We start from the raw sequence: 21760 nt of genomic DNA, 5'->3' as shown, positions 1-21760 counted from the left end.
GATAAAAGATGCTATAGAAATGCAGGGTACCTTGCAAATACAATGTGTTTTCCTGGGGTATATTATTTGCATGTTACGTGCATGGTCTGTGCTCATTCCCATGGCAGCCGTGGCAAGCGAAGTCAGGTGGTGGGTGCCTTCTCAGGGTCAATGAAATTGAATTCTGCCTGATACCTGATGGTTGACAAATTTTGGTTTAGTAAATTGTAAACTTGTTGCTGGTCTGTGTATCAGCTTGATGATAGTTCTTTATTATGGCTTTCACTAACCAATCTGTAACTAACTGTGGTTGTTTGATTACAGAGGGAACATCCCCACGCTAAACAGGTATGGTACTTGTCATCTTTTAAAATTTGAAAAGACAGACTAGAACGAAGTAGCCTAGTTCTTAATGTTTTAACATGTTTTGTTTTAGTGCCCTTATCTTTACTTGGGAAGCTCTCAAACATAACTCTTCTTTTTCCTTCCCTTTTCCTCTCCCTTTGTCTAAAACATGTTTTCAGCTTTTCTTTACCCTTTAAAAAAGCTTTGCATGCAGCAATCTTTAATTTGCCAGGTGACTCAGCTCATCTGCAGTATGGTACGCAGCAAACTTCTAGCAGAATGCTGCTTCTAGGGTCTCTTTTTTGGAACTGGATTCCCAGCTGTTGACCCTCTGCTAGGGTGTCACAGTGAAACAGGCAGTTACTCCTAGCCGATAGCATACCTGTTGCTACTCTGGTTTCTTGTAACTAGCTTAGAATTTGTCGAGGCTGTTTCACCTCCCTCACACCATAGATGAATCTACATCTCAAACAGCTGACAGCATGTTTTGTTGTGTTTTGGACGCTAATTTTTCCTCCCATGTCTCAGTTGAAAAGTATTTCTTGTTTTAAATAATACATGAAAAATGTCTGCTGTCTTTTTGTTTAGTTACTGTTCTGTGGTATTTTTTGTATTAGTTGTAAGAAATGTACACCAAGGCATGTCCTGAAAAATTTTTCTCTTTCAAAACGTGAATACCTGTTATTTATTACTGCTTACAAGCCTATTTAGGGAAAAATAGTAAAAATGGGCTTGAAAGTCTCATGGCTCTTAATCAGAGATAAATTACGGAAACATAGAGTGACTTTAAACATGGAGAGCTATTAATCAAACTGATGGTACTCTAGACTTGTTAACAGTATACTTAGGACTGTATCACAATGGTTTTCTGTACGTGGAAAGAAAGAAATCTTAGTAAAGCCGGTAGGTAGCAGTGTCAGCAATCCACAGTTTGGTCCTGAATCTGTGTGGCTGGCAGCGGTGCCGTAACCAGCATGGCTGGGCCCCTGGTTTGCCTGCTGTGCCACTGGCGTCTGCTCCAGCACGGCAGCTGAGCATCTTTTTGACTTTACAAGTTGTAAGTCAGTCTTGTGCTGTGCTGAATCAGTGCCCTGATTTTTTTTTTTTTCCCCCCATTGCCTTCTGCCTCCTGTTGTGGCACCAGCTGGGGAGGACAGAAACTTAACTTCGTTAATGTCTTCCTAAGCCCCGGGGAGAGTGAAGCAAGTGAGAGTGCACTGTTCCTGTGTCGCAGAGCACTGCCGTGTGCCAGCTCGGCATTTCTGTCTCTTCAGAGCAAGCTTGAAGGTCTCGCCATGTTGCAGGGAGCTTTTGAAGTAGGTCCCTCAGTGAATTAAGATGACTCTGTAGCACAGTTCAGAAATTAGAAATAATTACTGTAGAGAAGGCAAAACCCAGTTCTAGTAGCTAGGGAAAGGATGTCTAGTTAGTTGTATGCTGTTTGTTCACTGTGTGAGAAACTTTCTCTGCTAGTTTTGACAGTAACATTGTTGGTCTTTAAAAAAACACAGTAATAATAATAGCCCAAACCCCAAAATAACACAAACTATTTCACAGCGGGCGTGTGCTGCCTTAGCAGTTGAACTATATGAGAACTCAGTGATACTTTAATATATTCAGGATCTTGCCCTCTGCCAGGAAGGAATGCTGACCTTTAGTGAACGGTGCTCCTGCTTTAAATACAAGTCTCTTACTCAGTGCCTTCCTCTGAGCTTGTGTAAATCTGTTCCAGTCCTCCTCACTTAAATGAGGAATTGGTCCTGTACCAGTGATGTGTGTACTGCAGTGTATCTTAGTGCTTGAACAACAGACATCAGGCATGAGTATGACAGTAGTACGTGTCTGGAGCTCTGCCTTCCTTGCTCCTTAAGATAGATGTGTTCTGTGGCCAACTGCTTGTATTTAACAGCTGCCACCTTTTAGCAATCAAAACGGAGCAAAATAGATGAGTAGGGGGAGTTGCAATGTTTTTAAAGTATGGATTAAATTAGATGGAGGAGCACATGAATTTGGTCAGCAGTTAAAGTGGAAGGCACTGTAGTAGGACTTTATTTAGGGTAGGAATAGTAGTGTAACACTATAGAAAACCCCGTTTCCAGTATAGGATTTTAGAGAGGTCACTGTACGACACTGCATTTGAGGAGCGTAAATTATAGTATGACCAGAAAAATTGTGGAAGCAATAAGATAATATAGCTTGGTACACTTCAACTTAATTTGTAAAGGTTTACTAAATCTTCAAAGTGTCAAAGCTTAGAATTTGTTTATCTCAGTATTCCACCTGTAAAGCAAAACATACATACAGCAGGAAATATACGTTCAGCTTTGCATAGTCGTAAACCTGACATTTCAAGAAACTCCTTAAGAAATACTTGTTTTAAAGGGTTACAACATTATTTCCTAACTCTTTTAACTGTGCCTGAACATTGGGACAACGTCCAGGTAGGGGCATTAATGGCACCAGAGGCATGCCAGCATTGCAGGGACTTTGGCGAAGACAGCACAGCAGGTCTGGTGTGCTGAAGAATATAACAAATCTTGCAACAGTTATATTGGATAAACAGCCACGCTTCAAGCGGTCAAAGCATACGCACATGCACAAATCTTTTTCCAGTGATATTCTTCTCTCCCTTGTCCGTACTAACTGTGATCTTATTGAATTGCCATTTAGAATGTCCTTCTCTTCCAACCTCAATCACTACGGGATGGTCCATGTAGCTAGCGTGAGTGATGTACTGCTAGACAATTCATTCACTCCACCGTGCCAGCGGATGGGTGGAATGGTCTCCTTCCGCACATTTGAAGATTTTGTCAGGTATGTGGGGAAGGGTGACAACTGTTTGTGTTGCCAGCTTCCTAGGTGGGCCCAAATGGAACTGGACAAAATCTTTGCCTTCTCTAGAGTCAGGTTTAAACTGGTCCTGAGCTTGTTTGCTAAGGTTCTGGAGTTTCAGGTGGAAGTTTGTTTGGATCCCCTTGTCTGTCTCCTTGAGATAACTGAAAGTTTCAGACTGCTATAAGAGCAGTTTGCAGCCAGAAGGATCAGCATCTTGAATTTCTGCTGATTGGAAATCATTTGCAAACGTGCTGGATTTCTTCTAACGCTAATGTTCACGCGTATATATGTGGGAGGATGTGTTCTTTATGCGTTCAACCTTCTAGGGGTAGGCAAAAAACCCCAGCAGAGCCCATAGCAGTTGTAAGGGCCTGCAACCATAAGATCTTTGACAAATGTTAGAAGATCCAAGCTCTGCTGTAGTTTAAGGGGTGGAGGAGGTATTGCCTCCTATTGAATCTTTTGAGTTTCAGTCCTGCAAAGGGAAGGAGTCCTTCTCTCTCCCTCCCCTCCTTAGCAACATGATTTGTGGATTTTAGTGCTATATGCTTTCAGTGGGCTAGCAGCAGTGTGTTGATGACTAATACTTCTCTGGTGTATTTCAGAATCTTTGATGAAGTGATGGGTTGTTTCTGCGACTCTCCTCCCCAGAGCCCAACCTTCCCCGAAGCTGGCCATGCTTCCTTGTATGATGAAGACAAGGTACGGTAGTTTTTTCTCTTGAGATTGCTCTCAGGTTGGAAATAGAAGGCGTGCAGAATGGCGCAGTGACTGCAGGCTAGATACTTTTCACTAGTTCGAGTGCTGGAAGCAGGAGTTAAGAGCTTTATGTATTTATGTATGTGATTTGTTTGCTTGTTCCACAGCAGGTGATTCAAAGTAGGTGGCCATTTTCTGACTCTGTTCTAAAACTACGGCTAAGTCTCTTACTTTCCATGTAAATTCAGTTTGTAGCTTTTAACGTCAGCAGAATTACTGGATCCGCAGCAGTGTAACTGAGAGTTTAGACCCACGATTAAGTTTCCAGACTTCCTCTGTGCATCGGGGTGTTGAACTGCATATTCAACCGCCTTTACCTTAAGTCTGACTTGCCTTATTTTCTGTCTTACACCCTTCCTAGTCACATTACATTCTGATTCTTCCCTCTGTTCTACCTCTTAGAATTGTTTTGAGGAGGAATAGACGAGAGGAACCCCTCAGTTTTTGCATTGATGTGGAGAACAGGTGCAGAGGAAGCAGACGGTTTATAATCCTTAGCGATAGAAGACCAGTTTCCCTTAGAGACACAGGTAGCTGCTCCACTGCTCTGTCCTGCCCCCCAACAGCGGGAAGCTCTGTTGGAATACAGTCTGTGTCCAGAATAGGGCTTGGTTTTAAACTGATCCATTGATCTTGATGTGTGTAAGTACTGTAGCCTTGTTCCAGAATATTACCATCAACCTTAAAGTCCTCAGATCTCTCTCTTTACCTCCCCTCACCTCACCAAGGATAATTTCCTATTCATACTCAGTTTTTCACAGTTAACCGCAGGCTCTTAAATGCTAAATTTGTCATTTCTCAGATTTCTAATGTAATTGATGCTTCCACATGATTTCATTTTGTTGTAGGTATGAAAACACACATTGTTTTGCTCCCACACTTTGAATTTGCTTAATTTCATTACCTTTCTTGATGCCGAAGTCCTCTAATGTCCTGCCTGTACAGCGTCTTGTAAAGAGAGGACCTGACCCTGCATTCTTTCTGCATCCAAATGAAGCACACTCGAGTTAGCCAAGTCAGATGTGACTGTCAGAATTGGATTCTCCAAATGAAGCTCCTGTTTGCTGTTTGTGGACATTAACTCTTACTTCTGTGAAATTGCAAATTTGTGAGGCTGCTTGGTCAAGGATTTCCCTCATAGTTTTCCTTGGTTTACAGCATGCTCTGCTGAGGTCATTTTTCCCTAGGGCATCTGTATTTTAGAGTTGTATTTAGGGAGCCTCTTTTGAGAACTCACAGGTGTTAAGTTGTTAACTGTTTATTTATGGGGGATATTTTCTTTGAATTGCAGGCTGCCCGTGAGGAGCCCATTCACATTCTTAATGTTGCTATTAAAACAGACAGTGACGTTGATGATGATGGGCTGGCAGCCATGTTCAGAGAGTTCACGCAAAGCAAGGTAAGTTGCCTTGATTCTCTCTCTGGAACTGCGTGATTGTGCAGGACAGTTCTGTCTGCTTGGGGAAAAGTCAGTATGTTCCTCAGTTTTTTGTTTGTTTGGTTGGGTTTTTTTCAAAACAAATAAATGCAACAGTTACATCCTTAATTTATCCCATCTCTAAAACCTTACCACTTCTTTAACTGGATGTAGCTGCACCTTTCTGAAGCCTCCAGGTCATTGTTTCTCTTTGCAGTGCATTCTAATCCATTAGGTCAGGACTTCTTCCCTTTAATTTTTCGTAGGGTAAAAGACCTTTAAGGTTTTAAACGCATTGGGTCAATCTTCAGTATCTACCTCCAGATGCTCTAAAAAATGTGCTGTATCCCTCTCCCTGGTGGTAAAGTTGTTATATGAGTAACAGAGGCATGGAAAGTGACATTAAAATGGCCTGTATTTTCTGTGTCACGATAGTCTTAATGCAATTAAAATTTGTTTTCCTTGTTGGCTTGCTGGAGCATCCACCTAGTATGATATTTCTGGCACAAGGTGGAATTGATTTGGTATGTTCTGTTGCTCCTTCGTAAGTACGGGATACACTTTAGAGCACCAAATGTTAGTCCTGTGGTCAGTTGTGAGGCGACAGGATTGGAGATAGCCTCCTCGTGTCCACTCTGCCCTCCTGTGCCTGCCTGCACTTGCTTTTCTGGTTGGTGTGAAGAACTCCTCAACTGGCTTGTGGATGTGAATAGCCCATCAGGCACTGGGGCCCTGCTGCATCCGTGGTACCTGCAATGACTATGGGAGGACTGAGCGAGTAGTTTCTAACTTCGCTTCCCAGTGTGGGAGGTGGTAATACATTCTGCAGAAATGAGGGGTTCCAAAACGGGGCTGGTATCCACGGGACTTCGGCAGCTTCCTGTGTCTTTAAGCAAAGAAAATAATCAAATATAAAAATTAAAACTAGTTCTGCTTTTCATCTGCTTGATCATGCTCCAGGCGTTTTATGGGAGGGGATAAAAGGAAAGAAATAAAAAAAAAAATTCCAAAACACATTAAACTATCAAATAGGTTGATCCAAATTGTCCAAATAATCTTCTAGTCCCAGCATGTTGTGTGTGGTTTTTTTAATAGAAATTAGGATCATATACTTGTAAATGACTTGTGGAGGAGATTGAGGCAGTCAGTGTAAATGGAGTTTCTCCAGGTGCTGATGGCTAATCGCTCTGTAATAGCTGTGGACTTGCTGTGAGACCCACATTATTACGATGTAATCAGAATCCTGTTGCTATGCTGTTATTGTCTGCCACTTGTGGAATTTTAAAAGCAATAACAATTTTTGCTTTTTAAATCATGGCATTATTAAAGTTATTTTCTTCCTCTTGCCATGAATATAGTCACTGATGCTCATTTTCAAAGGGCTTAACCTTAGTAAAACATTTCAGTCTGTGCCAAAAGGGGTTGTTTTGTTCCTGGTCTAGCTGAATTCTTGTTTCTTTTTTGTTCTTCCTTTTTTTTCTTTGCTTTTAAATTGGAAAAAGGAGGAGAAAGGAAGAAGTTTTAGAAAGAGGAGCAGAATTATGAGATCTTAACACTTCAAAAGATCAGTGGTGTGGCAAATACTGATGGCAGCACTCATTTGAAATGTGGCTTAGAGGAATTTGATAAAGAAGCAACCAGAATGGATATTCTCTCATCTGTTTTAAAAAACTAAGTAACACCTATCATTTATCACCTTTGCAATATTGACACATCTGTCCTTTAGTCTGGGTTGTCTGTGTGTTTATTGTGCCAAAATCAAGTATGTGCTACATGCTTCCTTGGGTTAGTTCCTTTAAAACACGTTTTCCATGGCCTTGCCATGTCTACGCTGTGCTCCCTTCAAAAAGTAATCTTTGCAAAAAAGACCAACTTACTTTGGCAAATGAACAAGGATATTTTCTGCAAGACTTGTATACGACACTTCTGCTTTACTTGTTAGCAAGGCTCAGCTGGAATACTACGTTCTTGTGATTTGGTTAGTTACCTCTTCAGATGTAGTGTATTTGCTTATGTGTGCTACTAGACGATCATCAGATGAGCAATCTTAGCTATGAGCAGGCTGAAGTGGACTAGGAACTTACAGCATAGATGCAGGAGGGTCTGTAGAGCTTTTTCAGTTCATAGAAGACTTTGACATGTTTTTGATGTGTTCTTTTTCTGTTAATCCAGTCACCTGATTCCATCCTTGCCTTTTTACAGAAATCAGTCCTGATTGAACATGGGATTCGGAGGCTGACTTTCCTTGTAGCACAAAAGGTATTTTGATATCTCTCATGCTGCTCAGCAGTCTTTGGTTTCTAGCTCATAATAACATTGACATTTGATGTGTTTTTTCCCAAATTAAATGCTGTGTTAACTGTATTTAGTTCTCTCTTCACTGTTTTTGTTCTCTAAAATTTGAGATGGTTTTGATGAATTCGCTTAAGAAAATTAATTTACAATTGTAAACAATCTTGGCACCTCTTGTATTCTTGAATTAATTAATTTTTGATTTTCATCCTAATTGCTAGCTTTCTTCTGCTTTTTTTTCTTGTCTTCCTGTGTTTGTATGTTTCGTTTGTAAGGACTTCAGGAAACAGGTCAACTATGAGGTGGATCAGAGATTTCATGTAAGTAAAAAGGGCCTAGAACACGGTGGTATTCTTGACCTGAGGCCAGGAGACACGTAAGTGACTCTAGGCTTCTCATTTGGTTCTTAGTCAGGCATTTAATGCCAGCATTGGTGTCAGAGTTAAGGGAAGTATTTAAACAAACTTCTAACTTCAAATACAGGAGCGGGCCTTTTGCATTCAGTGGGGCCATTCTCATGCTAAAGTCTCTCTTGTTACCTGGCTGAACTCATGACTGCCACATTAATAAAGATCTTGTTTGTTTCAGTATTGTGTTGTATTCTAAAATGTAATTACACAATTAAATTTTTGTATTTCTTACGTGGTGTGTGATTTCTTTAGGCTTCTTACTGATTTGAAAATAACTTAGAGGAGTAATTGAAGTGACTTGCTAAATTTCGCATAATGGCTCAGTGATGTGGAAAATGTTTGATGCTCTTACTGCTAAGAATTACTTCTTTCCCCAGGGGTTGGGCATCAGTGAGGACTAGTTTAGCCCTGTTTTCAAGGTGGCAATGTAAGGCATAAACCCGATTTTTATCCCTTGTGTATCTACTTTACAACTCTGGAAGTTATTAGGAGTCTTGAAAGTGCAAGAAATTCATCCTGTGCTCAACCTACCTGGTTTAGCAAGCTTTATGAAAAGAAAACTAGTTTACAAATCAGCAAAAATAGTATTGGAACAACTGTGGGTATCACCACATGGGAATCGCTGCCCACAGTATAGGTACAGGTACGTGTCAATCAATGGCTTACATAGGAAATTAGACTCTTTGGAGGGGTGTTGGGACCTTAAGCAAGAAAGCCCAGTGTTTAGATTTTAAAAAAAGGGAGGTTTAGAGAACAGAGTTGATACTTGGGGAATGAAAAAAAGAGTTTATGAATAAACACTGTAGCGTGCGTCAGTGGTCAGAAAGGAGGCAAAGAATAAAAGGAGTCATCACAAAAAGTTTTCCCTGAGCTGCCATTGAGAGCGATGGACTGTTAGGATGCTCCTAGTTCCTAAGCCAGAGGAGGCAGCGTGGTATGTCATCTGTTTGCAAAGTTTGTAGAGTACCTCTGGGATCTTTTGTGAGTGTCAGTCTTTATTACTGTCTCCTATTCTACTTCGTTTATTGCTGGACCAACTATTAACTTAGCCAAGGCCTGGGCTTGGGTTTGTTTTTGTTTTAATTACAGTCTATATAATTAGTTCCCAGCATGTTGAGGTAATAGAGAGTTGCTCCAGCAAGCTTCCAATTTCCTCATCTCATTAGGTTTTTAACATGATTATTAGTATAATAATCAACTATGATGATTTCTGTTGTAGCTTTTCACATTCTGTGGTTTGCAGGGTGTCTTGATTGGCTAATTTAGGCAAATTATTTTGATTGTCTTGATGATGGTTGGTTGATTAGAACACAGCAGGGGTATAATTCTTCTGCCTAGGAAATGGAGCACTCTTTTGGATTTTGGTACCAGAGCACTGAAAATTTTTGTGTGTGTGCACATCTAATTATTATATTTGCCCACAACACTAATCAAATGCCTTGAAAGCAATTACATTAGTGGTAGAATGAGCATGGATGATGTTAGGAGAAATTGGCAGCGTGCAGAGGAGGACAGGTAGGAGGGATTTGGAAGAGAAGTGAGGAAACATGGAAGTGGTTGTTTTCTTAGAGTATAGTTGATGCTCTTAGGCTCACCTAGTATGCCCATTGCCTGAATTTTCAGGCAGGATTTCTTGTACCACTGGCTAGTCTGGAAGACATACTCCAGGCAAATAAAAAAGTTATTTTGCTCAACTGAGAGTCATCAGGTGAAGTTCTGGGGACTGTTTTTTGTAGGAGGTACGGAAGATGACTAGCTAGAAGATTACTTTAAGCCTTAAAAGCCATGTTGCTCAGTGGAGCCTTATACTCTGTCACCATGCACTGGTTGTTGCACAGAATCAAGCTAGGGTTGCAAGTCTTTCATTGATAGTGAAATGTGATTCAGAAATCCAGTGACTCCAGGTCAGATAACTTCTTTTTCTCTTAGTAAGACAGTTCTGGCGTTGTGTATGCTCTCTCAGGTCACCTTTAACATAAATGGCTGGTATTCTCATGTTGGTGCAAAGCATTCACAAAAGTTCCTCCAGCCAGGAACAGTGTAATTCCACAGAAATGGATGGCTTTGCTGGGATGAAACTGGAGGGAGATCTAGAAGGATGCTGTCTAGTCTTTCTCATTCTTCTAAGACGTGCAATATGCCACAAAAATATAAAGCCCTTACCATTTGCTAGGATTTTATCTGTGCAATAGAATAACAGAGAAACCTAATCATATTTGGGGGATTTTTGTAGAGTACTATTTAATATGTGAAGATAAAGTTATTTGATTACAATTCATAGTTTTCCTTGGGAGGAGAGTATTTCTAGCAGTAATAGTATGAAGAGAGCTATGGAATACAGATCATTGTTTTGTGTACGTCTGCTTACATAATGGAGTGTTAATATCATTGTATGGCTTCCAAACATTTCCACAGTAATCATAATAGAGCTAGAAGTTGTTTCCCACTACTGTCTGGACAGTTCCATGTTATTGTCTGTTAATAATTGACAATAATAATCAAAAGCCAATCAAGTAGCCTCTGTTGCATTAGCAGTGAAGACAGGTTTAAACTACCTCTGCTGCCTTCTTGAGGGTAACTTGATTTTCCACCACCCTTTGTGATGTTGAAAAAGTAGCTTGTAACAACTTGTGTCATCTCCTCTGCTGTGGTGCTGCCCCAGGTCTGGCCTGTGAGCATTCTCTGGGTAGATCAAATGGCTTACTTCTGGAGGGCTAACATCATTGTTTTTATTTTCAAACAGAGGGAGTTTCCAAAGTTCTTCACATTCCGTGCCCGGGATAAGGTAAGTTGTATATTCTTAATACTTTTCTCTAAGTGTTGGCTTTATCCTTCTTTCATGTAGCTGTTTCTTGCCAGTCTAAGAGGGTGGGAGCTACTTCAGCCCAACTTCACTGCCTGGTGCGGTATTTTCTCCTCCGTCACTAGGCCACTCGTCTGCACACGCAGCAGTTGATGTCAGTAACAATGAGTCTCTGATATTTGGGGATAAAAATTCGTGCATTTGGAAGACTGAACTGAAGCTTCTGTTTATGCAGATTTTAGTTGCAGTGTAACAAGGGAGCACTGGAAGCAGTACAATGGTTCAATACCAAACTTTCTGGCTTCTGTGAAAAAGAGGGGTTTGGGGGAGGTGAGCTTGAGAACTCACTGTCTTGCAATTTGTCTTCTACTCGTAGTATTTCAACAGTTTCAACGCAGCTCTTAGTGTTAATGACTCTGCATGAGTTAGAAAACTCTGGGTTGGATTCATTTGAATCTTTAGTTTTTTAATTCAATATGAAATTTCATAAGGGGTGTTGTCTAGTTCTTCCCATCCTCAGTGTTTCAGCTTCTTAACCCACCATCCTCTTTTACACCCTTTTCTGCCTGTATGATGCCGGGTGCGTCCAGTTTGAGGAAGATAGGATTTACCGTCATCTGGAGCCAGCTCTGGCTTTTCAGCTCGAGTTGAACCGAATGCGAAACTTCGATCTCACTGCCATCCCGTGTGCCAATCACAAAATGCATCTCTACCTGGGAGCAGCTAAAGTTGAAGTGGGAACAGAAGTGACAGACTACAGGTTCTTCGTGAGGGCTATTATAAGGCATTCAGATCTGGTTACCAAGGTGAGTTTTGTCGCCCATGCAAGGTCTCTTTCCAAGACAGTGTATGAAACACTGTAAGTCATTCTAGGAACCTGCATGCAAACGTATTAACTGTATAGAGTACTGTGGATGTGTGCCCTCTCTTTGCTGGTGCTGGCTCTGCAGAAGCATGTCTTCAAAGCCCTAGTATTCCTGTGCTTCAAGGAGGTTTTTCTGTGGCCCAAGTGGATAGTCAGAAACTCTTGCATTTTGAGGCAACAGTTGTTTCTCTGTGTTTCTCCTGCACTACTGCAGTAATGGTTTGCCCTGTCTAGTTTTGGATTTATGCTGACCTAAACGAGGGCACAAGTCGGCCGGGTATGCGAATCTAGGCAGTGGGAGTACGGGCTCTGTGATTGTGATGGATCTGTTTCAGGGTTGCACATCCTGCTGAAACAAATGTAACCTATTTTCTCAGTCAAGTCCTTCTGCAGTTTTTCAAACACTGTATTCTTGGGCTGTGATTTTTGAGTAGAAAGTAAATTATTTGTTGACAATACCTGGCAGGAAGCCTCCTTTGAGTATCTGCAAAATGAGGGAGAACGATTGCTTTTGGAAGCCATGGATGAGTTGGAGGTGGCATTTAATAATACCAACGTGCGCACTGACTGCAATCACATCTTCTTAAATTTCGTGCCTACTGTCATCATGGACCCATCTAAGGTATGATCTCTTCCCTAGCTCTGAACTGTTTGTTTTTCTCGGGCTTGACTCACCAGAATTAATGGTCTTTTGTTGCCTTTTTATGCTATGTAAGAGCACCTATTGATTGAGTGCATTTTAATACCATTTGGTGAATGACGCGCAGTTTCTACTAGCCGTTTTATAACGGAAAGCACAAGAAATTGGGGACCAGTATTAGCAGTGGTATCGTGAGGGTCAGTTTAGTTACTCTACAAATACCGGAGTTTTGCTTTGCAGTAAAGAAAGTGGAGTCACATAACTAATGGACGTCTCTAAAGATTGCTTGTTGAGCTGCTAAACCAACTTCTCTTCAAAAGCAGAGAGAATACTTTTTATTTTAGCTAGTTAAGGCAAGCAATTAGTTTGTTTCATGTTAGGAACCTCTTTGGCAGTGAGGAAGGAAGTAAGCTTTGTTTTTTTCTTCCAATGTATGAATAAATATTAAATGTAAGATTTCAGAACTAGCAGAGCTCATATTTTTAGTGGAGTAACGCTGTCCTTCAGGCAATGCAGCTCACTTCCTCTGTGTAAACTAAGGAACAGTTTATTAAAAATCTGTTTTGTATTTGAAACTAAACTTATTTTTTCATTGTGTGTTTGAGATAAACAATTTTAATAAGGAAATAGCTTTAAATGCTCTTCTGTTTGTTACAAAAGTCCAGATTCTATCCAAATAAAATGTGAGATAAGTCATGAATGTAAGAAGAATTTGTAAATTCAGCTACAAAAAGAAGTGCCTCATTTTCATTCTCTGATACAGAACCACAGAGATCAACATTATAAATAAATGAACATTAAGCTTTGTAGATGCATAAATGAAAGTGTTTAGGCATAAAGCATGTTTCTGGTTAGCAGAACCACCACAAAGAAAGTCCCAAATAAACTGTAAAGGCTGCATTTAGTTGGAAATCAACATTCTATTCATGGTTACCGAAAGATGAGAGCTGACCTTTCCTTATGAGAATAACTGAAAGTTTAAAAAGATGAATTGGTTATCAAAATAAGTATCTCTTGCTTGCTGACTTTTAAATCATGATTAAAAATTGCTGGCTTAAATCGCTTTTGAATAAATTCTCTCTTGGCGCATCCAAAATCTTTTAGTTCCCAGGAAGTTCAGAAGAAGCTGGGAAATTCAGCCCCTGGAAGTTAGGCTGCCCTCAAATGTGTACCGTGACTTTTCCCTGAGCTGCTGTGGAAAAGAGACTTTTTATTTTTTGAAAGAATGTTAAAAACAGCCTGTAAATTGCCTTCTTTTAATATGCGCTATTTGCCAACAGTAGTATATTATAAAGTTTAATAGAACACCAGAAGGCCAAGCTCCAAGTAGTAATTGCTTTGTTGATTTAAAGTGCTGTACCGCATGCGTGGTGAAACATGATTATTGTGCATATAAGTGCTACATAACTATTTGTCAAGGATTTCACTTTCCTGCATTTTGTAGTTCTTAGCTGTGAGCTATGCCTGCAGGAAGAAAGGTAGATGAAGGGGAAGCAGTGGGCACGCTGTGCCTTGCTGGGGTGTGATGTGCCATGAGGAAAAGAGATGTGAATCCAGCGCTGTCCCTCTACCTCAGTAGTCCCTGGGTTGAGTTCAGTTCCTGCCTATCTCAAGGCTCGTTAGGATGAGAACGGACAGGCCACCGAGGTCCCATTACAGCACTGGGCACGTGCTGCTGTTTGGTGCTTCCATCTCTCCTCTTCTGTGGTGTTACCCTTTGAGCAGGACCTTACAGCCGTGGGATGGAGGGGTGACAAAGCAGTGGATGTGTCCACAAAGGTGAGGGAAATTCTTCTCGTGTGTTTTAAGATCGAAGAATCTGTGCGGAGCATGGTGATGCGCTACGGGAGTCGCTTGTGGAAACTGCGCGTCCTCCAAGCCGAGCTGAAGATCAACATTCGTTTGACACCGACTGGGAAGGCAATTCCCATTCGTCTCTTCTTGACCAACGAGTCAGGCTACTATTTGGACATCAGCCTGTACAAAGAAGTGACAGACTCCAGAACAGGACAGGTACAGTTCCACATGGCTCCGTGGTTTGATGAGCAAATTATTTGGCGGGGCACACATTATACCTGATGAAGCTCTTCTGTGGTTTGCGGTGTTTTCAGGTAATATAAAATTGCCATTCGACTTTACCAAAGGAAGAAGCATGTAAAGATAATCTTGCAATAGGCATGTAGGTGTGCAAAATTTAATCAGTTATGTAAAAGTGCGTATCTTCTAATTGTTTTGTACGTACCTTCAGTCATTTGCACATCTCTTTTTCTCTGTGGCAGAGTGCTCAAAAAAGTAATAGAAAAGTAGTCACTGTTGGTGCTCATCCTGTAGGTCGTAATAAAAAATATTATTAATTATACGTTTCCCTGAGTAGATAGAGAAAATCTGTGAACTTGTCTTTTAAATTCTAAAGATATAGGGAATGACCTGGGTAGGATGATATAAAATTATTGAAGGTGCTTTTATATCATTTTTATGAAGCATAATGGGCTCTTTTGTAATGGTTGTGGCTATCCTGGTATTTCTGCTTTTCATGGCATAGGAACAGTGTGGTTAACTGAGATACCTACATATGCTAAAATACGTGGAGCATAGGATGCATGAAAAATATTTAACTACAGAAATGTTTACATCTCCCTCTGTAATAATCTCTCTGCCATGCAGTAGTAGCAGCAGAATAAATCACTTGGGCACCGTTAACGTTGAACAGAAAGTGCTGAATCACCTTTTCTCCCGTTCTTCTCCATTTAAATTTTTCCAGCAAGTGCCAGGCCATACAGTCCATCCAGTTCTGGAGATCCTAGGACAGATAACGTCTGTACGTTTTACTTCATTTCTGCCTTTGAGTGGAGATGAGGTCTTTCATCATCATCAAAAAAGAATATTTTAATAGTCTCTAGTAGCTGAGCTTAACACTTGAGTTTTGTTAGTCATTTGTGAAGGTCACCTTTCGTCTTAAATTCTGTCTCTGATGAGTTTGGTTTTTTTTAAAGCTAGGGGAATGCATTTCTGTGTGTATGGCTTTTAGCAACTTTTCCAATATTTGATATTTTTAAATTAGATTTTTTTCCAGGATATTAAACCAGGTTCTAGTAAAAAATTATACTGATAGGAATTATTTCAATTAACTCTTTGAGTAGTTGGCAGGAAAGTTTGTCTTACAAAGCTTGAAGGTGTTAGTTTTTTAAGAAACTTTGGTAAATCCTCCCCCTCATGACAGAAGTTTATAGGACGGGTTTAGATCTGTGTATTTTTTCCTGTGTTTTCAGAGGGTTATTTTGAACTTAGAGAATTCTTTTAAAAGAATTCAGACATTACTGATGTACTGGGTGCTGGGCACTTTCATGACTTCTGAAGAATGGAAAAATAGATTCATCATGAGAGAATGACCCTGGTCTCTTGTTTCGCAGTTTCTGTGGTAATGAGTGGTGATGCTCAGTACAGACTTCTCCAGTTCCCACAGAACTTTCCAGAGATTTAAGGAGAATTGGGCCCCAAGTGCAGTAGCAGATCCTAACACAGGCACTGTCACAGATACCTGTTACCCTGAATAAATATTTCTCCCATTGAAGAAGCTACTTCAAAAGCAACATTTGTGAAGACTGAAAAGAGCATGAACTACTATTTTTAATCTAAAAACTAAAGTAGGGCTTACTTACTGAATTTTATCTTCAGTGGAATTCTTCAATTAATTCATCTTCAATTAGAAAAAGATCTGCCGTTTGTAACATCAGATCTGATCACCATTCTGCTAAAAACAGCCTAATCGTGTTGCTTCTGTCAGGCATGTTTCTATTAAGCAGCATTTGTGCAGTGTTGTCCCAGTTAAGCAGTGCTCCTCCTGTTTCTTAGTTGAAATAGATTTCCGTCTGAGTCCTGGCTGAGTGGAATATATAGTGCCATGAAGCATGGCAGCTGATAATTCATGTTGCTACTCTGGGAAAATCTTTTAAACTTATAATATCAAAACTTCAAGCCAAATGACATATGCAAGTCTTGACCTAGCTTCCATGATCAGTCAGTGGAGATACGGATACTGTGCTGTTCGACTACATAAATAACAGAGTTCTCCTCTCTGCTCCCAGCTATCACAATCCATCGGCATAGGTACGGTGTCAGGGGAAATACTGGTGAATGTGAAGTCATCTAAGTCACGGGCTTTTTTCTGTGGGGATGTGCCTCTGTTCACTTAGCTTTCTGCTGTGATATGGTAATAAGTCAGTGATACTCAGATCTGTGCAGTAATGGTCCAGCACTGTCTCCAAAGGGTAGTAATGCATGATGAAGCATGGTGTTACAGGATATGCAAGTATTAACATATTTGTAGAGAACAGAAACAAGCCTGATCAGTCTGGAATATCCTGATGATTTTTGGTAAAGTCTGGATGAGATGGGTGTATGGAACCAGTGGATTAAGCAGTAATTGGTTGTGTTTTGTGCTGCAGATTATGTTCCAGGCATATGGAGATAAACAGGGACCACTTCATGGGATGCTGATCAATACCCCGTACGTGACCAAAGACCTGCTGCAGTCCAAGAGATTCCAGGCACAGTCTTTAGGGACATCATATGTCTATGACATTCCTGAGATGTTTCGGCAGGTAAGTGTTCTTAAGGCCAAGTGGGTTGTTCTAAACTTTTGTAGCTGCAAAGCACTTCTATCAGTTGTCATCCTTGCTTGTCAGGGAAACAAGTGGCCTGGAGTGGCCAGCAATTGTCCCCCAGGGTCTATACAGCTATGGATTGAGTCTGCTTTGAAAGAAATTAGGACTCTTGATACACTGCTGCTGTAGTTTCATTAATAAGTAAATGGTAGATGCTGAAATGTAAACCGTCTTCTGTTTCTTGTTTATGTTTCTTTGTTTTCCCACCCTGTTATCTAGACTTCCTAGAGGGTTAGGCAGTGCAGGGGTGATAGTTCCTAGGATAGGACTCATACATCATTGAATGTGTTAATGAGTTGCAGAATTTGTTATGTTTCTGATTTGCTGGGTTCTCTCCTGAATCACATAATTTGAATTACACTACTTTGGGTGAAACTGTGTTTCATGGTTTAAATTCCAAAGTAAGTGATATCCACTGAATATTGTCAGTCAAACTGGAGGGAGGAATATTTCAGTGTTGTGTCTTGAATATTAAGTCACAGTGGATTGAATAAAAATATTTGCAGATGATGTTCTTAACAAGAATTTATCTTTTCATCGTCTAGTCTTTGATTAAACTCTGGGATTCTATGAATGAACATGCATTCCTGCCAACGCCGCCGCTGCCTTCTGACATACTAACGTACACTGAATTGGTGTTGGATGATCAGGGCCAGCTCGTGCACATGAACAGGCTGCCGGGAGGAAATGAGGCAAGTTGCACTTTCTTTAATGCTACTTTTCTTTCCACGTCCTGCAGTATATTGTGTTTTGGACTAGGTTTGACAATTGTGATGAAAATTTACCAGCCAGGCACAAAATCTATTCATTCGGTCTTTCACAGATGAAATCTCTCTCCTGAAAATGAGATTTTTGTTTCATTAAAAATTAATACCTTCCATACAATGGGTATTTTAACCTCTATAGTAAATGATGATTCCATTTCAAACCTGTGCCTATGCTGTTTTTCCTTCATAATTAAAAAGTGCCCATTCAGCTATTCCAGGTAACTGGGGTTTGTATTTGAGCAAAATACATTTTACAAGACTAAATAGAAATGTTTTCATTTGCTTAAAAAACCGAAAAACTAATTTTATGCTTTCCATTTAAATACTCACCATGCAGTGTTTGTGTAGCACACTGGCAAGGTGTGTGCAACATCCCCCTCTAGTGAATGATTTACTTGAGACTAACAACCTGCTAGTGCTGTCGGGTAATAGTTACTCCTTCAGCTCAAGCAGGAGGAGGCTGTACTGTTGTGGTGGGCTTTTGCTGGTATGTCATTACATTAGCAAGCCACAGATTGCAACATGGAAATGACTGGAGAACAAAGCTAACTAGTAGAAGATGTGTTTATTTTTTTGCCTAGGCTAGGTGGGATTCAGTAAGTGAATGTTCCTACAGTAATTTAAATTTGAACCATTCTAAGTGGTGGTATCATTTATTTTTTCTTGGCATCATTGAACTAGCACTGTCCTTTTACTAGATACATAACTTAAGATTTGCAAAAGCTCTGTTCAAAAACATCAGGTATAGTGATGAGAGGAAATAGGGGTTTTCATCACTATTTACTGCGCGTATCTTGTCAGGGGAAGGTTTTGAATATGATGTTTTCAAATTGAATCTAATCAGTAAATGGTGACTACGGGAGCACTATGTCCTTGTCTTTTGCTGGCCTATAGGAGAAATGTTTTAACTAGTATAATTAAACCTGAAATGAGCTATTCCCTGCATTCTTAGTGAAAGCTGAGGCTGCGGTGCTGTGGAGGCTTATGCCATCATCTTTCTCTCTCTGCTCTCATTCAGCATTTGAGTGGATGGTGGCTGGGGAAATAGCAAAGTCCCTCAGGGATGTAGCTCTGTTCTTGCTGAAATTACAAGCACAGAGCTGCCTGGGCATGAACATGTAGTGTTTACTCTGCCAGTATGAATACAAATAGTCTTATTATAAGAGATTCTGTACCCAAAGACCACCAAAAAAAATTAGGAGGTTTTTTAACCCTTGGTAGACTTACTTGTGCTCAATCTGTAAAGAAGTAACATTCCTGTTGTGGTGTGCACAGTGTTGTTATCTAATGCACAGGTTCAGGCCCTGCCTCTGTGGCTGTTACGCCGAGGGGTTGAGACACTGGAAAGTGAGATAAACAAGGGGAAAACATGATGTTCCCCCCCCATTTTTCGGTCTGGCTGCTGAAGATCGCTTCTTGTGGAGGTATATGGCAGACTCTAACCTGCCTTTTAATGACTTCCCAGAAATGAGGCGAGGGCGCTGGCCGCAGAGGTGAAATCCCAGCCCAGGGTTCGGTGTCTCGGGTTAGCCTAGCGAGTGGTCAGACCGAGGCAGTGCTCTGTGCCTCCCCAGAGAGGCGTGCAGCTCACGGCTGGTCCTGCTAACCTGTCAGCCCGGCCGGTCTGCAGCTGGACGAGTCGCTGTAGGACCACGTGCAGCTGGAATGAGGTTTGAGGCTTTGGTATTGAATTCTGTTACCAATAGCCACCGCACACAATAGCGCTCATTCACAGGTGAGAGCAGACAATCTGAAGAAGAGGTTCCAGCAGCAGTCTGAAGGACAGGTGACATTCAGGAGGCGACGAGCTGCCGAAGAGATTCATTCCTCCATGCTGCACTTTCTTTATCTGGATGAGCTGACTTTAGGCTTTTATGGTTTAATTCCGTTCAGCTGAGGAAACAAATTTTCACAAACGCGGGCTCAAGTTTCTCTTTCCAAAGAAGATGGCTGCAGGGGTGGAGAAGGAAGAGACAGGATGCTCGATAAGTTCAGAGCATAAGCCTTTTCTTTGTTAAGGCTGTAAGTGGATCCATCCTGCTTTTTTTGAGAATCAGTCTGCATAGCATCTGAGCAGAGAAATACAGTATCTTATCTGCCAGGAAGCAAAGATCCTTGGGGTAATCCATCTATATGGCAGTAGCTGGTAATATTGCATAGGAAGAGGAGACATACCAGAAGGAGCAGGAGAAAATATTAATTGGTTCTGCACTTCTTCCACATAATACAATGGTGAACCGTTCTCAAAATATGGCACATTTCCTTGGCTCTCTAAACTTGCCTGAATTTGTTAAGGAAGAGTTTTGTCCTCAGATAGATGTATTTGAGTTCAAAATGCCAGAAGCCCATATACACTGAAAGTTGTGTTACGGGGAGATGATCCCTAAAGAAACGAGTACAGCAGGGAAGTCCAGGTTCCTAAGCTTTGCAGTGGCTTGCTTGGTAGTCTTAGTCAAAGTTTTCACTGCTTCAGTTTGTTCATATCCTAGTAAGATGGGACTGCTCTGGGGTGTTATGAAGACAATTTAGACGAATATGTTTTAAGAGTCTTTGAATTTGTACTTGCTAAATAAGTGCTGGATATTATGTTCTACAGCATTCCCCCAGTTTTGGTTAGTAACCCTTGATGGTCAGTGCCAATGGAGTCTGTGCCCCAGAGATCCAGAGGCGTGAGCTGTTTCCAGTTCAGACCACAATGAGCTGACAGGCAGGAGTGTTTGGTAGGAACTTTCCAAGTAAATGTGATTCCTTCCCCCCCACACCTTCTTCCCAGCAAAAGTTGCTGATTTTCTGAATCCAAAGTCTTTTGAGAGATTGTACATCATGTGTTTTTTACTAAAGAGGAAATTTCTGTTGAAAACTTCTGACTGTGGTAAATAGAGCTGCTGTTCAGTGCATTTAGGTTCCTATTACTGTTCTACTTGTTTCAGATCAGAGACTCAAACACAGCTATTCATTCCCCCATTGCAAGTGAGTGCCTTACCATCGTGGTATCAGCTGTTTGAGGTAGGGCTTGTCTTTCCTGTTGGAGCTGTGCTACACAGTATGAACAATTACATTTTCTCTATGTGAAAAGGGGTCAAGACACTCTTCGTCTTAAAGCATTCAACTGAGCTGAGCGCCCTAATTGTTTTAGCTAGCAGGCGAAATTGAGAAACCAGCATAAAATCCAGGAGATTTGTGGTCAGTGTGTTCAGCTGGATGTCAACAACCCAAGTTGCAATCCCTGCTCTAATACAGGGCAGAGCAGGAGCTCAAAGCTGAGTTTCTCCTGTCCTCTCAGAGTTTGCAAGCAGCATTCTGGGCTCACCTGGCTAACCTGTCTACGTTTTCAGGAAAATCTGTGAAATGGGAATTCTCAAGAACCTTCGCAATACAAGAGGTTTTTCTCTGCTTAGCTTGTGACCACTTCACGTAGCCCACCACCTCATTTGGCAGTAATTATCTCTTTGCTAGTAGTCTCAACAAAGAAGCCAAGGACTTAATGGACCGTGAAAATACAACTTGCTATTTATTCCTAGGCAGTGCTGCTCCTCCTGAGCAGAGCATCCTGTGTCTTGTCATGGCCACGCGAGGGAGCTTGCCGTGCTGCTGGCCCTGCCGCCTATTCTTGCGGCACAGAAGACATCACTAATGCAGGACCTTTTTCCAACCTCTTGTCCACTCAGTGCAGCCAGAGTTCTTCCTGAACCGCATCTACTGGGTTCAGGATTCACCCAGAATCCTGGGTGTTACCTGGAGCTTTCTGCTAGACAGTTTCTGTTCTGGATCCTTCATGTTAAGCTTGTGACCTGTGTCCTGGTCTCTAGTTACTCTTTTTTTTGTTTGGATTTCTTTGTGTGTGTGTCCTCTGTTACTAGTCTGGCTGCCTTGACACTGTTCTGATAAGCTCTGTCTGCTACCATAGGATTTCAGTAAGCCAACACCCTTGACAAGACTGAATGTGCCACACTAAAAAGTTGAGAACAGTTTGTAAATAATTCT

At 41.1% G+C, this 21760-nt stretch overlaps 1 protein-coding gene across 2 annotated transcripts in view; it reads left to right on the top strand.

The window, feature by feature from the left end:
- Positions 1-21760, top strand: part of ACACA (acetyl-CoA carboxylase alpha) — a 140769-nt gene that overhangs the window by 58875 nt on the left and 60134 nt on the right. For both annotated transcript variants that reach the window (XM_050909166.1, XM_050909167.1), the window contains 12 exons: positions 304-327; positions 2995-3138; positions 3765-3861; positions 5210-5317; positions 7538-7594; positions 7903-7947; positions 10781-10822; positions 11431-11646; positions 12172-12327; positions 14155-14358; positions 16791-16946; positions 17555-17701. In XM_050909166.1, the coding sequence (XP_050765123.1) occupies positions 304-327; positions 2995-3138; positions 3765-3861; positions 5210-5317; positions 7538-7594; positions 7903-7947; positions 10781-10822; positions 11431-11646; positions 12172-12327; positions 14155-14358; positions 16791-16946; positions 17555-17701 (1396 nt within the window). The remainder of the gene's footprint in view (positions 1-303; positions 328-2994; positions 3139-3764; positions 3862-5209; positions 5318-7537; positions 7595-7902; positions 7948-10780; positions 10823-11430; positions 11647-12171; positions 12328-14154; positions 14359-16790; positions 16947-17554; positions 17702-21760) is intronic.

Source organism: Gymnogyps californianus, chromosome 20 (genome assembly GCF_018139145.2).
Source record: "Gymnogyps californianus isolate 813 chromosome 20, ASM1813914v2, whole genome shotgun sequence".
In the NCBI taxonomy this organism is placed as follows: Eukaryota; Metazoa; Chordata; class Aves; order Accipitriformes; family Cathartidae; genus Gymnogyps; species Gymnogyps californianus.
This window is presented reverse-complemented; position numbering and strand designations above follow the sequence as displayed.